General features: G+C 51.7%; 2 protein-coding genes and 1 long non-coding RNA gene across 4 annotated transcripts in view; 1 reads left to right on the top strand and 2 right to left on the bottom strand.

Moving 5' to 3' along the window:
• Positions 1–3,157, bottom strand: part of LOC146060042 (uncharacterized) — a 119,125-nt gene extending 115,968 nt beyond the window's left edge. For both annotated transcript variants that reach the window (XR_014470360.1, XR_014470362.1), the window contains exon 1: positions 3,107–3,157. This is a non-coding gene — a long non-coding RNA (uncharacterized LOC146060042). The remainder of the gene's footprint in view (positions 1–3,106) is intronic.
• LOC146060040 (uncharacterized) lies at positions 453–3,063 on the bottom strand. The gene is made up of 2 exons (XM_083172832.1): positions 2,169–3,063; positions 453–1,484 (listed from the first exon to the last, which is right to left on the bottom strand). The coding sequence occupies exons 1-2, from the start codon at positions 2,713–2,715 to the stop codon at positions 973–975; spliced, it is 1,059 nt and encodes a 352-aa protein (XP_083028958.1). The 5' UTR covers positions 2,716–3,063; the 3' UTR covers positions 453–972.
• An 8-nt stretch (positions 3,158–3,165) lies between the features above and the next one.
• The window catches only part of LOC146060041 (transcription termination factor 3, mitochondrial-like), a 65,997-nt gene continuing 53,581 nt past the window's right edge, over positions 3,166–15,581 (top strand). The window contains exon 1 of the mRNA XM_083172833.1: positions 3,166–3,229. The gene's annotated coding sequence lies outside the window, so the exon portion shown is untranslated. The remainder of the gene's footprint in view (positions 3,230–15,581) is intronic.

Here is a 15,581-nt window from a genome sequence, read left to right on the forward strand (position 1 = left end):
CGCATCTCCCCTCCCCCCCCTGACAGGCCGCTCCTCCGCTGGTCTGTCAGCGGAACTCTTTCATCCTCATTCGTCCCCCTCCACTTTCAACCCGTGTGCTGCAGTCTCACTTATACCCCTTTTAGACATACTACCCGGGATTTTGGCCAGGTTTACCCGGGATTTTCAGCCAAGGTCACTCCCGGGATTTTAGTAACAGACCCCCTTTCACACTACACCTCAGACCCGGGAAAAACCCGGGTATACCCCTTTCACACATAAGCCAGGCTTTTTCAAGCATTTCAGTGTGTCATCATTAAAATGGGACACTTTGCTGGCTCACAAGAATGACATCATGCAAAGGTGGGGGCTGACTACAAAAGGGCCTGTGGGGAGTTCCCACAATACATTGCTGTTATGGCTGCTGAGAACATGTGGAGGATGGAGAGTTTGTCAAATGCATTTCTTTCATGCATTAACTGTTTGATAGCATGTGTAACAATGCCTTCATAAGGAGTTGCAAAAAATAAACTACGTTTATAACACAGGCCATGTGTGAAATGTCTTGTAAACTATTCTCTCAAACAGACAATACAAAAATACACTTTTTTTTTTAGATGGTGAAATTAAAACTTGCATGGGTAGTATTCAATGTGGCTGGCGAGGGGGTTAAACAGCGAGGATTGCAGAATTCCTGCGATCCTTGCTATTTAACCCCCTCACCAGCTGTTGAAAACCTGCTATATTTGGTGTCAGCGAGCAGGAAGCCCAGCGAAAAATTGAAAAAATTTCAAATGGAACAAACAAGCATTTGAAAATAAATAATTGCCACCTATACCTTAGCCGTGGCCAAACAAATAATTATAAAATAATATTAAAATCTGGACGTATATTAAGTCCAAACAAAGTATCCCCAAACTTTTCAAGAAACATGGAATAAACTGTAGAAAAAATCTAGGGGAGATATATCTACCCCAATGTACTCTGTAACCTCTACATATTACGGTAAATTCTGAACTCTGTGTTGTTTGGAGAAGGGGAATGTTGCCCATTATGCCCATTCCAGCCACTTTCACCAAATGCAGGTGTAGATTGTGCTGGAGAATTGGGTACAAATGAGGGTGGAGAGTGCACCTGTTGCACATACTGAGAAGTATGGGCAAATGATGGCGGTGACTGTGGTTGGTGACTATATGCGTTTGGGGGTGGCAACGTTGCTGTGGGTGGTGACCAGGATTGGGACAGTAATTGTCGTAGAAAATCACGATTTTCTCGACAAAGGTTTGCCTGATCCTGACTCACCCTGTCATGCATTGCTGCCATTTGGGTTAGTAAATTTTTCTGCAGTTCGCGTTCACTATCCATGAAGCGCTGCAGTCTGACATCTTCTTGACGTTGCCACGCAGAATCCAGGTCCCGCAGTTGCTCACCGAGGATGGTAGTCATGGCTCTTGTGGTAATCTCTATTTTGGTCCTCTTCTTTTTCCTCGATGGGACATTGTAGACTGTGTGCAAAAAAAAGTTGTTATAACGGTGTGCCAGTAAACAGTCATAATACTATATCCACCTGTCATGTCGCCAAAGGTGGACAATACTATATCTACCTGTCATGTCGGCAAAGGTGGACAATACTATATCAACCTGTCATGTCAGCAAAGGTGGACACCACTATATCCACCTGTCATGTCGGCAAAGGTGGACAATACTATATCTACCTGTCATGTCGGCAAAGATGGACAATACTATATCAACCTGTCATGTCAGCAAAGGTGGACACCACTATATCTACCTGTCATGTCGGCAAAGGTGGACAATACTATATCAACCTGTCATGTCAGCAAAGGTGGACACCACTATATCCACCTGTCATGTCGGCAAAGGTGGACAATACTATATCTACCTGTCATGTCGGCAAAGGTGGACAATACTATATCTACCTGTCATGTCGGCAAAGGTGGACAATACTATATCAACCTGTCATGTCAGCAAAGGTGGACACCACTATATCCACCTGTCATGTCGGCAAAGGTGGACAATACTATATCTACCTGTCATGTCGGCAAAGGTGGACAATACTATATCTACCTGTCATGTCGGCAAAGGTGGACAATACTATATCTACCTGTCATGTCAGCAAAGGTGGACACCACTATATCAACCTGTCATGTCTATAATCAAGAGGCACTTACTGTTATCGCGCAGTGTCGGCATGCCTCCCTGGGTCTCCAATTGGGTCTCTCCACCCTGGCTCGGTTGTGCTGCTGTCACATCGGGTGTGCTGTCTGACTTGTCGGATTCTAAAATGATGGTATCGTCATCATCATCATCAAATAGAAGTTGCGATGGCGGCGGGCTCTGCGGACTGCACTCCGTTGTCGCTGCTGGCGTCTGTGCCGGAGACGAGGCATTGCTTGATGACGACAAGGCAACAGGGTTGCATAAAGCTGTATGGCCAAAAACAACATTGCAAAGGTCGTACAAGGGCCACTCTGTGCGTCCAGCCCCACTGCGATTGCGATTCTGGTCATTGACCTTTAGGTACTGCTTTTTCAGGGACTTAAGCTTGTTCAATACCTGCTGCTGGGTCTTCCTCACACCTCTGCTAGCAAGGACCTTTGCAATATTTCCATACACTATGGCATCCTTCACAGTGCCTGTGATTTGAGATTTGATCTCCTCTTCTCCACGGACATGTAACAGCTCCCTGACCTCCTCATCCTTCCAATGCTGTGCCATAGCACCTGTCTGGCCACAGGAATCTGCACCCTTTTGCTGGAAAGGGAGCACAGGAGCAACATGCAGCCACTGCCTCTGCTTGCTCCGCCGCACGTGTGCCTGGGGCGTCTTCCGCGGCTGCAGCTGATGACCTCATCAGAAGACGCCGGGGCAGCAAAAAAAAGCGTTGTCGTATGTGTAAAACAGAAAAACCCGGGTAAACCCGTTCAGACATAACCCGGGTATTATACCCGGGAGTTAAATACCGGGAAAAACCCTGGTCAATTGCAGGTGCTCAGCACCCGGGAGTAAAATCCCGGGTATACCCTTTCAGACATACGCTACTCCCGGGTTTGGGCGCGTTCATGTGAAAAAACCCGGGATTTTCGCGTATGTCTGAAAGGGGTATTACCAGCAGGACCAACCACTCGGGGTGCACGGAGGGCAATCTCCCACCTCCGCCCCAGAACCTGCGCTCCATCGCGGTGAGAATCCCTGCTGCTGCTGGGCGGGCCGCCAGCTCTCTGATTGACAGGTGCGAACAGTGTGCTCGGCACCGCCCCCAGAGGCGGGGCCTGAGTTTAGTGTCGGCGCATGCACCTCACCTTACCCAACAGATGGGTAGATTTATGAAGCAGTGATAAGGCAGAAGTGATAAAGTGCCTGCTAATTTATCACCGGCCAATCAGCTCCTATTTAAACCCAGCCTGTAACTTAACAGTCAGAAGCTGATTGGCCAGTGATAAAGTACCAGGCACTTTATCACTTCTCCCTTATCACTGCTTCATAAATCTACCCCAGTAACCGTTGAAGTCCCCCGCCTGGAGCTAGCGCTTAGCGCTGCCCAACCCCCTGCTAGCTGTGCGGTGCATGTCGTGACAGGAAGAGGATGTGGTGGGCCAATGAGAGGACGTGGAGGAGGGGTTGAGTCTATTTTATATTGGGCTAAAGGACCTTGTCCCTCCAGGCACTATGATTTAGCCCACTCAATACAAATAGGCTATATCCTAGTGGGCTAAAGGACAGGTCCTTCTATTCACACTGATTTAGCCTACTCAACAAAACTAGGCCATTTCTTAGTGGGATAAAGGACCTGGTCCCTCTATCCACTTTGATTTAGCCTATTCAATAAAATTAGGCTATTTCCTAGTGGTCTAAAATACTCACTTCAATAACAAGGTCCTTCAGCCCACTTGATTATAGCCCATTTTATATAAGTAGGCTAAATCCAAGTGGGCAAAAGGACTTGATATTTTATTAGCATCTGGTGTAAAGGACCAGGTCCTTTAGCCCACTTGATTATAGCTCATTTTATATAAGTAGACTGAATCCTAGTGGGCAAAGGGACCTGATATTTTATGAGCATCTGGTGTAAAGGACCAGGTCCTTCAGCCCACTTGATTATAGCCCATTTTATATAAGTAGGCTAAATCCAAGTGGGCAAAGGGACCCGATATTTTATTAGCATCTGGTGTAAAGGACCAGGTCCTTTAGGCCACTTGATTATAGCCCATTTTATATAAGTAGGCTAAATCCTAGTGGGCAAAGGGTCTTGATATTTTATTAGCATCTGGTGTAAAGGACCAGGTCCTTCAGCCCACTTGATTATAGCCCATTTTATATAAGTAGGCTAAATCCTAGTGGGCAAAGGGACTTGATATTTTATGAGCATCTGGTGTAAAGGACCAGGTCCTTTAGGCCACTTGATTATAGCCCATTTTATATAAGTAGGCTAAATCCAAGTGGGCAAAGGGACTTGATATTTTATTAGCATCTGGTGTAAAGGACCAGGTCCTTTAGGCCACTTGATTATAGCCCATTTTATATAAGTAGACTGAATCCTAGTGGGCAAAGGGACCCGATATTTTATGAGCATCTGGTGTAAAGGACCAGGTCCTTTAGGCCACTTGATTATAGCCCATTTTATATAAGTAGACTGAATCCTAGTGGGCAAAGGGACCCAATATTTTATGAGCATCTGGTGTAAAGGACCAGGTCCTTTAGGCCACTTGATTATAGCCCATTTTATATAAGTAGACTGAATCCTAGTGGGCAAAGGGACCTGATATTTTATGAGCATCTGGTGTAAAGGACCAGGTCCTTCAGCCCACTTGATTCCAGCCCATTTTATATAAGTAGGCGAAATCCAAGTGGACAAAAGGACATCACATTTTACAAGACACTTGCGTAAAGAACCAGGTCCTTTAGACCACAAGTTTGTAGCCCATTTAGACATAGCTAGGCTAAATCCTAGTGGGCAAAGGGAGGGTGTGTTGTGTGCCCAGGCACACCATAAATGTCCGACACCCCCACGCACACACCGTGTTTTCTTTTCTAATGTGAATACACCAGACTTGCAGAAGAGAAGTGTGGGGTGAAGCTATCAGCCACACTCCTCTAGGTGGAGAGCTTATGGACATAGTTGGATCTCTTGGGCCAGTGGTGTCAGGGGGTGGGAGGAAGGTTAGTTACCGCTGGGTGCCACTGCCAGCAAGTGTGGATCCATGGCAGGAACCGGTTATGTGACTAGCTTGGTTAGCACAGATGAGGAGAAGCGAATCAGCTGTACTCATGGGGAACCAGTGGGACACTGAATAGTAGGCAATTGGGATGCACTGACTGAAGCACCACAGGGAATGGAACAAGCTGTGGGTGCTACTGAAACAGGTGAGGTTGCATACAAGTGGTGGGGGCAAGTGATGGAACATGGAGGGAGTGAAATAAAGACAGGATAGTACAAAAAACAGGAGGAGAGGATACGAAAAGGAAAACTGGCAGAAAGGACACATATATTGGCACATTTAGGTAGAAGGGGCACAGACAAAGGCTCTGAGAAGCAGAAGAGGAACAGATAGTCATAACAGGGCACATTCAAGGCCCCCCATACCCTATGTGATTTGGGCCCAAATTGCATGTGAATGACATCTGATTCGATGTGTGGTCCCGTGCGTTCAGATCAGTGCTGGAGAGCATACGTGCTGCACATAACATAAATCTTACGTGCAGCCGTCAGCAGCACATCGAGGGTGCTTCTCAGCACCCGCGATGTATCACATCCAATGTAGGGGGAGGGGGGGCACTAAGAGCCAGGCGGATGAATGAAATTAAAAAACCTCCGCCTGCAGCTTCCAGGGATTTATTACATGTAAAAAATGGCACATCCAGTGCCATATTACATGTGAGCTCTCCTGAGGAGCTGCCTGGGTAATCAGGTCAGACTTGGATTTTAGAGGCACAAGGAGGCAGAATGGGGGACGGATACAAAAGGAACTATGGGACACAAATTGTGTAACTGATTGGTTTAGGTGGCACAATAAATTACTTAAAAGTTGTAAATGGGTCACTTCACAGATATATATATTTCTAAATAAGAATGGTATAAATCCAAGTGTGCCTATACCCAGAGGTTTGAATCAGACATCTGTCAGTTGTGGGATGGCACCTTCAGGGATGGGGGGGGGAGGGGTGTTGTGATGCAGCTACCGCATTGCTCCATGGGAGGGAAGGGTCTGGCGGGTGATGCGGCTGGCGATGCATCGCTCCACGGGGGAAGGGGCTGGCAGGTGATGCAGCGAGGGCAGCTGTGTTAATCCACGGGGGTAGCAGGGGGCGGGGGAGAGTTGCACTGCTTACCTTGATCCAGGGGGGTCAAGTGCCGCACTCCAGTTGGCGGCGCCCCAGACAAATCAAATGCCTAAAGTTGCCTAGTGGTGGCGCCTGGCCTGGGCACTTTGTGGGGTTACATGATCTTTTCAAACCTCCTTTAACTGTTATTTCAAATGATGTATAAAAAGGAAGTCCATACAATAATTTTTATTAGTCTTTTTTTTTTTACAAAAAGTAGAATTCAGTGAAGATTTTCAGTGCACAATTGATGGTTAAAGATGGAGTAAGTGTTTTTTAGGGAGAGAGGCTGCACCAGGTAGAGAGGGGGAAGAGAGAGCCTGTCAGAGAGGGAGAGAGCGGCGAGGAGGGGGCGAGGAAAAGAGGATGGACAGAAGGGGCAAGAGGGAGACGGAGAGAGAGAGAGCATAGGCTAGAGTAAAAGGAACTGTTAGAGAGCGAGAAAGAGCAAGAAGATGGGGGGAAGAGGGGTGGTGATTTGAAGAGGGCGATGGGATGTGGTAATGTAATGAGGGACAAGGTGAAATGGATTGAGGTGACAATCTGTCACCATCTGCCTGGCTCCGCTGCTCCCCATCTCCCTAGCCGCTCCTGCATGTCTCCCTCCCCCTGCCGCCATTGCCAGCTCATGTCAGGGTCAGAAGAGCTCGTCCCCAGGGACCCTAATTTTCTTTTTAAAATGAGTTGCCAGGCAACAATTTAGGGTCAAATACATGCTATAGCAGGTAGGATGTGCAGGTTTTGAGGGACATGCCTTTGATTGTGAGAGCAGGAAGGGGTGGTGGGAAGGAGGCAGAGCCAGATTTAGGCTAAATGGGGCCCTAGGCAAGAAACCGGTTTGGGGGGTTAACCAAACAATCCATAGCTCTATATTTCCATTCCTGATTCATGCTCCTCTCGTTAGTTTATTATTATTAATGATCCTTAAACAATATGCCACACACAAAGTAATGCCCCATACACATTATACCCCGTACACATTATGCCAAACACCGTAACGCCCCTTACACAACCAGTGATCGTGCTAGGTGCAAAAATGTGTGGGTCCCAGATACCCCTCACTTTATAAAGTTGGGGCCCCACTCCACTGTTTACGGGTTCCACTACATAGTCTGCTTTTGATCTACCCCCTCTAGTCACTACAATGCCTCTTAGGTGGGGCAGAAGAAAGAGTAAGTGGTTTGATAGACAAAAAGGGTGTCTGGGAAAGAGCAAAATATTGAGAGGAGCTAGAAAGAGGGAGAGGGGCTTCAAGAAAAAGAAATGCGAAAGGGGAATATCAAGATAAAGGTGCGAGCAGAGAGAATGACAATGAGGGAGAGAGGGAAAGATGGGAGTAAGAGTGTGGGAGTGTCCTGGATAGAAAGGAGAGACAGAGGGCCAAATGTAATAGGTTGAGAGCAGAGTTCGCAAAATTTTACCCTAACTGCGGACCCCAAAACTGAGTGGGTCCCCAGGGAAGCCTCGTGCTCTGCTGCAGCCGGTGTATAAGGAAAACTGATAAGTCCCCCCCCCAGTGTCCCGTGTACTGCAGCCGCCGTCCTGTGTTCCTGTGCCCTGATCTGCAGCATGGCAGAGCCAGACACCCACGCTGCTCCCCAGGGCCTGCTGCTGGAGCTCTCCTCCCTGGGCCAACCACTGCTGCCAGAGCTCTGCTCCCTAGGTCTCTCTGCCGGAGCACTCCTGCTCCCTGGACCACCTCCCACTGCTGTCTGAACTCTCCTCCCTGGGTCATCCACTGCTGCACCCGGGGCCTGCTGTCGGAGTACTGCTGCTCCCGGTGCTACCTGCCACCAGTGCTCTACTGCTCCCCAGTGCTGGCAGCTGGTGCTATTACAGGTGAGCACGGGCTGCCAGCGCTGGGAAGCATGAGATCATGCCTTTGCAGAACAGTTAAAGTCAGTGCATGGAAGGCTGATGCTGGAGCAAGACCTGCCTTCGCCTCACCCCCCTCCCCTCACCCCATCTCTTTACTCTTTTTCACCTTTCCTTTTTCTATCTCTAATGTCTGGCAGTGACCACATTTGAAATGTCTACTAAGAGGGGAGCAGGAGCGTTGCTATAGGGCAGAAGTATCAACTAATGTTAAGTGCATATCTGCACCTAATGCTGATTAACTGGGGGGATTACGGTTTTTATATGTATTAACAGCACACCTAACGTGCTCTATGGACAGCCTGAAGAGTAACTCTCGGCGGGGCTGTCCTCTGTAATCCCCCCTAGCAATTAGCGGCCGGGGTGATGTATTAACAGCAGCTTCTCCAGCTTAGGGCTAGCGTTGCCCTATCCCCACTGCGGGGACAGCACTAGCAGGGTGATGAGTGCCCACTTCTCTTCGATGCAGGAGAAGCGGGACCTGTTATTTTAAACGTTTATAGCCCCATTAATAATTCTGCCCCTATGTGGTGGAACATTTGTGGGCATTATCTGTAAATGGCGTTACTTTAGGAATTGTGTGTGGGACACTACTGGAGGCATCATACAGTATGTATAAGCAGGAGTACTGGGGCATTACGGTGTGTGGCATACAGTATGTTCTGGGCATTACGGTGTGTGGTATGTTGTATAATGGGCATGACTGTGCGCGGCATAATGCCCAACAGACATTATGGTGTGCGTAACCCTGGCTCAGTGTGTCCAAGTGGTTCTAGCTGGTGTAGTGTGTTTAAGTGGCACTATTGTGTGGTGTAATGTGAATTTGTACTATTATGTGGCCATGCCCTGAATCTAAAAGAAAATGTTGTGGGGTCCTTCTCCTCCTGCCCCCCCCCCCCCCCGCATGACCAGCCCCGGGCTCGGAGTGGTCCTGATTCCCAAGATATGGAGGACAAGGTGAGGGGGGTCCCCTGTATTTTGGGGATCAGCACCAGGTTCTTGAGCCGGCCATGGTTTCCAAAATACAGGGGACAAAATGAATATGGGTCCCCCTGTATTTTGGGGACCAGCACCAGGCTCCACTAGCAGGGGGTGTAGCCAGGGGACACTCTTGATGGGGTCCCATGGCCAAAACATTACCCACCCTAACTAATCAACCCAGGCCCCCTCTCCAGGGCACCCCTGGCCTGGGCTGAAGCCCGAGGCTATCCCCTGCACCCCTGAGCGGTGGGTGCAGGGTTGATAGCTTGTTTAAACAGTAAAAATAGGAATTTAATACCTACCGGTAATTCCTTTTCACAAAGTCCTTATGGGATACTGGGCATCATCTTAAGACCTTGGGTATTAGAGGGTATCCTCAAAGTCTTTCCCAGACGATTCCCAGTATCCCACAAGCCTGCCCCACATGCTGGTACTTGGGAAAACCACAGGTATCAGCATGTGGGGCATTAATGGCCCGCCGGTACCCATTGGCGTAACTAGATACATGTGGGCCCCATAACAAAAGTTTGTAAGGGCCCCTATTTATCATCTAATGCTGAAAAATGTATACAGCACATAATACTGCCCATAGCAGCTACAGCCCCTGCACCAATGGTAGTTACGCCCTTGCCGGTACCTATACCCCCCTGTAAAGGAAATATAAAATAAATAAAAAAACACAGGTTTTTAGATAATTTAATAAAAAAACACAAAAGCAGGTTTTTAAATATTTTATTAAACTGCATCCGATCTTCACTCTGCTCCTCCTCCGCCGTCAGACTGGCTGCCCCGTCTTGAACTGGCTAATATAGCCAGCTCTAGGGGGTGGGGCAATGACAAGCCATAATTGTCTGGCCGCGGCCATTTTGAATTTTTATTTCTACCGGGCCGCTGGATGAGGGGGACCAAGACCGCCGCTGAGACAAGGCCACCACAAGGGTCAGTTTATTTAGGGTGAGGGTGGGGTTCGGAAGTGCCGCAAGTGGGGGAGGGTCCAGGGGCTGCGAGTGGGGGCGGGTTCCGGGTGCTGCATCTGGGCATCTAAGGGTGAGGAGGGAGCTGGGCATCCTGGAAGACGTGCACAGGGCATCTTAGAGGTAGAGGGGTGCTTCTAGCGGTTAGCACTAGCGGGCAGGGGATCCCTGTTGCGTATGAGAAGTCAGCAGGGGGTCCCTGCGGCAGATGGGAACAAGTAGTTCCCATCCGCCGCAGGAACCCCGCTGCTGATCTCACATAAGCTGCAGGGACCCCCTGCCTGCTGGTGGGTGGCATGCAGCGGGGTCTGGCAGCACAGGGTCGGGTAGCGCTGGCGGGCAGGGGGTTCCTGCAGCGTATGTGAAGTCAGCAGCGGGGTCCCTGCGGCAGATGGGAACTAGAAGTTCCCATCCACTGCAGGAACACCGCCAATAATCTCACATACGCTGCAGGGACCCCCTGTCCACCAGCGCTACCCGGCCTAACCCTGCGCTGCCAGAGACCGCTGCATGCCACCCACCAGCCGTCTGAAACCAGCTGGTCAGAGCTTCCTGCTGCAGGCAGACAGTGAGAGCCGGGCAGGCAGGTATCTGAGGCATTATAGGGACGAGGTGGCTGTGTGACCGTCCGGGCTGACCCCTTCAGTGATCGATCAGAAGCCACCACACAGCAGAGATGTACAAGGCATTCTGAGCAATCAGTTTAAATTTACAGGCAGGGCTGTTATTCATCGGGGTCCCGCGGGGCTGCAAATCCATATCGCTGTGTGGGTTACACACAGTGATATTCAGCCACTTTCTGAGCGGTTTAGTAAAATCATGTAAAGTTGAAAAAGTGGCTGAATATCGCTCCGTGTGTAGGGCCCATTAGTTCAGTTGGCAGAGGCAGCAGTGCCCCACTCACAGCCAGCAGTAGGAGAGGAATAAGAGGGAGAGGCAGCAGTGTTTTGTGAGTATCAGAGAGGGAGGAAAGGGAAAGAGCGGGAAGGAGAAAAAGGAGAAAGACTAGGGGCAGAGAGAGAAATAAAGAGGAGATGAGAGATATTGCTGACAGAAAGAGAGGAGAGAGACGCAGTAGGGGAGCGACAAGCGAGAGCACGGATGAGAAGGGGGGGAAAAGAGAGAAAAGGGGTTGAGGAGTCAGCAAAAAAAGAGGGGAGAGTTGACACAGAGGCGGGTGAGAGAGAGGGGATAGAGGCAGTGTTGGGGAGGAGGAGAAGGAGGGAGAGAGGAGGCAGGAAGGGTGGTGAGGGAGAGCAGGGGTTTTTGTTTCGTGGGGAGGCCCCCCCCCCCAGTACAAGCGGTAGTGTAGCAGATCTCCTCACCTGCGGTCTCCTCTGCCCAGGCACTGGTCTCATGTGCCATCATCCTCACTGGTAGTGCAGGGTCTCTTGTGCAGGCACTGAACGGAGGGGGGCAGGTAATTAAGGGGTGGGGGGGTGGGCGGTCGGCAATGCAGCCATGCCCGATCGGCAATATTAATATAAAAAACGCCTGGAGAATAAAAAGGGTGCAGGGGATTGCCTTCCAGGGATATGGTGCCCCCCAAGCGGCCGTGACCCATAGCAGTGCCATCCCCCTGTACCCTCTGTAGTTACGACACTGCTCAAAAGCGTTATGTGATGGGACCCAAAAACTGTGGAGTAGGACCCAAACTTAACAAAGAGGGGTCCCGGGGACACACACTTTATTTTTCACTGAGTGTGATTACTGTGACTAGGAGAGAGGGGGGCGACACTGCTGCCGAGTAAAAGACCAGAGGTGGGGCACAGTTAGGAGAAGGGGGGAACACTGCAACTGGGTGTGAAGCCAGTGGGAAGGGGAATGAAACCCTCTGGTCGGTTGTGAGAGGGTGCAGTCTCTTGGGAGGGGGGTTCAGAAGAAAGAGTTAGTGGAGTGATGTCAAAGAGGGTGTTGGGGAAACACAGCAAAAAAGAAAGGAGCAAGAAAGGGCAAGGGGTGCGAGAAAGAGGGAGAGGGCTTCTTGGAAAAAGTGGTGCGAGGGGTAGGGTGTCAGAGAAAGGAAGAAAAGCAAAAGAGGGACGGAGTTACAAGCAGGAGTAAGAACGTCAGGGAGGGAGAGAGAAAGAAAGATGGGAGCAAGAGTGAGTGTGTCAGGGAGAGAATGGGGGAGAGAAGGTGCCTAGGAAAGAAAACGAGAGTGTCAAAGAGAGAAAGGGGTTACAGATGAAGTAAGAGATGGTGTCAAGTAGAGAACGAAAGACAGTGCCAGGGAGAGAGAGGAAGCGTGGTGAAAGATGGGGAGGAGAGAGACAGACAGACTGTGGCAGAGTGAGGGTTGAGAAAGAGGGGGCAGAGAGCGAGAAAAAAAAAAGTCAGCAGCAGGGCAGAGAGAGAGGGTGAGAGACAGGGGGAAGAGGGAAAAAGGAAAGACGGGGTGGGCGGGGAGAAAAAGAAGGGTGAAGAAAGCAATAGGGGGCAAGACAAATGGGGGAGAGGAGGCAGGTCCCATTCTCGCCAGCATTGGTGGGGTTCTCTTTAACCAGCGCTGTCTCCTTTGCTCTCCTGCTTTAAGGCTGGGCAGAACACAGTGCATCCCCGAGGACCCCCGCACAGCTGGCCCCTGGCTCTCCTGCTTTTCTATAGAACAGCGCATCCCGGGGACCCACCAATTTTGTAAAAGTGAGTCCCAGCTCTCTTTGGGGGTGTGAAGGCTGCTGGCACCGGGTGTGAAATGGAAGGAGGAAGGCTGCTGGTGCAGGGTGTGAAATATGGGGAGGACGCTGTGTGTGCAAGGTGCTAGCACCAGGTGGGAGATGAATGGAGGGGGCGGGCAGGGTGCAGGCGCCGGGTGTTGGATGAAGGAGGAGGAAAGGGTGCAGCTGTTGGGTGTCCAGGTAAAGTGAGAAGCGGATGGGGGTGTGCCGCCGGGTGAGAACGGGGAGTGCCACACAGCGTAAGAACCAGGCGGGTTGGGGAGAAGCTTGCCACCGGGTGAGGACCATGGGGTAAGAAACAGGAAGCAAGAAGTGGTGGGGGGTGCCCACCGGTTGAGAAGCTGGGGGGTGCCCGCCAGACAGATGAGAAGTGGGGGTTGGTGGGAAGCAGGGAGTGCAAGGGGGGTATGCCGCCAAGTAGGTGAGAAGGTAAGCAGGCAGGGGGTTTGAGATGCCCGCCGGGCGGGTGAAGCATGGGAGGGTGGTGGGGTGTCCGCCAGACAGGTGAGAAGCAGAGGAGGGGGGGGGGGGATTTGGATGGTGAGAAGCAGGAGGTGCCAAAGGGTAAGAACAGGGGGCGGGGGGTGTCACCGTGCAGGTGAGAGGCAAGGGGGGTGCCTGGGTAAGTATGGTAGAAGCAGAGTGGGGATGCCACTGGAGGGGAGATAAGCAGGGGGTTTGGGGTGCCTGGGTAAGAAGGGGGGGGTTGTTTGCCATCAGATGGTTGAGAATTGTGTGGGGTGGCCGCGGGCCAGGGGATGCTGTCGGGCGATAAGCAGGGAGGGGGTATGCCAGGTAAGAAGCAGGGAGGGGGTGCCCGTTGGGGCGGAAGAAGGGGGTGCCATAGGATAAGAATGGGGGGCGCGTGGGGGTGCTGCCCGGGGAGAAGCTGGTGGGGTGCCAACCAGACAGGAGAGAGGAAAGGGGGGAGCCCCTGGCTGATGCCCGCCAGGCGGGTGAGAAGCAGGGAGGATGACGGGGTAAGGGGGGTGTCACAGGGGGTGAGAAGCACGTGGAGGGGGGTTAAAGCGTAGAGGTAGTCCCACCAGGGGTGTTTTGATAAGTGCAGGGGGTGGCGGGGTGCCATCCGGGAGCGTTGAGAAGCGCGGGGAGTACCGCTGACAAGAAGCAGGAAGAGGCCATGCCAGGTAAGAAGAGGGGGGGTGCCTGTCCGGCGGGAAGAAGGGGGTTCCACAGGGTAAGAAGGGGGTATGCTGCTGTGTTAGAAGCTGGTGGGGTGCCAGCCAGACAGTATGGAGGCCACGTTGGAGCCCCCATGCAATGCCCACCAGGTGGGTGAGAAGCAGGGAGGATGACCCGTTGGGGGGGGGGTGCCCACCGGGCGGGTGAGAAGCAAGGAGGAGGGAGCACCTGGGTAAGTAAGGTAGAAGCAGTGAGGGGATGCCACAGGATGGGCGAGAAGCAGGGGGTTTGGGGTGCCTGGGTAAGTAGGGGGAGTGTGCTGCCAGGCAAGCGCGGGGGGTGTCGTGGATGGGTGAGAAGCGTGGGGGTGCCCGCTGGGCAGGAGGTGCCATCAGGCGAGAAGCGGGGAGGGGGCACGCCAGGTAAAGTGGGGGGTGGTGTGAGGGGGGCGTCGGGCGGGAAGAAGGGGTCGTCACAGGGTAAGAAGGGGGGGATGTGTGCTGCCGGGTGAGGTGCTGGTGGGGATGCCGTCACATGGGAAAGTGGCAGAAGATTTGGGGTGCCTGGGTAAGTAAGGGGGGGGGGTTTCCGCCAGATGGGCGAGAAGCTGGTGGGGTGCCAGCCAGACAGGAGAGAGGTAAGGGGGGGGGCAAACCCCGGTCGAGTAAGACGCAGGGAGGATGATCAGGTAAGTGGGGGGGGGGGGGGGGGTGCCACAGGGGTTGAGAAGCGTGTGGGAGTAGCCCCACCGGGGGTGTTTTGAAAAGTGTGGGGGCATTTTGAGCAGTGGGTGTAGTATGCGCAGGTGGGCAGTATGGGGGTATTTTGTGCAGGAGAGGGCAGTATGTGCAAGGGGGACAGTGCGTGCAAGGGGGACAGTGTGGGGGCAGTATGTGCAAGGGGGACAGTGTGGGGGCAGTATATGCAGAGGGGCAGTATGCACAGGGGGGACGGTGTGGGGCAGTATGCGCAGGGGGGACGGTGTGGGGCAGTATGCGCAGGGGGGACAGTGTGGGGCAGTATGCGCAGGGGGACAGTGTGGGGCAGTATGCACAGGGGGGACAGTGTGGGGCAGTATGCGCAGGGGGGACAGTGTGGGGGCAGTATGCACAGGGGGGACAGTGTGGGGGCAGTATGCGCAGGGGGGACAGTTAGGGTTACCACCTTTTTGTTGAGAGATTCCCGGACAGTGGCCCATCCCTTGACACACCCACAGCCCACGCACTGCCCTGCCCCCAGCTCCGCCCTTTGACCCACCCTATGTTGATTTTTTTTAACCTTTGCTTCAATTTTATTCTTGATTTTGCATACCATAATGCCAGTTACATCATACACAGTAATGCCCATTACACGTTATGCCACACACCGCGATGCCCATTACATGTTACGCCATACACTGCAATGCCCATAACACGATATGCCAGGACTGAAACAGGACTCAATAAAGGGCAGACAAATGGTAAGGAGTAAAGAAAAGATTTATAGCATAAAACCTCTTATTAAAATTAACAATAGGATAGCCAAGGTAGATTATAATATGCCGTGAGATGAAATTGGGGCTTCAGCCACTGCAAATCATCCATCAGTCAGTCCAGACAGCTTGCCTTTCATT

Source organism: Crinia signifera, chromosome 2 (genome assembly GCF_055691185.1).
Source record: "Crinia signifera chromosome 2, ASM5569118v1, whole genome shotgun sequence".
In the NCBI taxonomy this organism is placed as follows: Eukaryota; Metazoa; Chordata; class Amphibia; order Anura; family Myobatrachidae; genus Crinia; species Crinia signifera.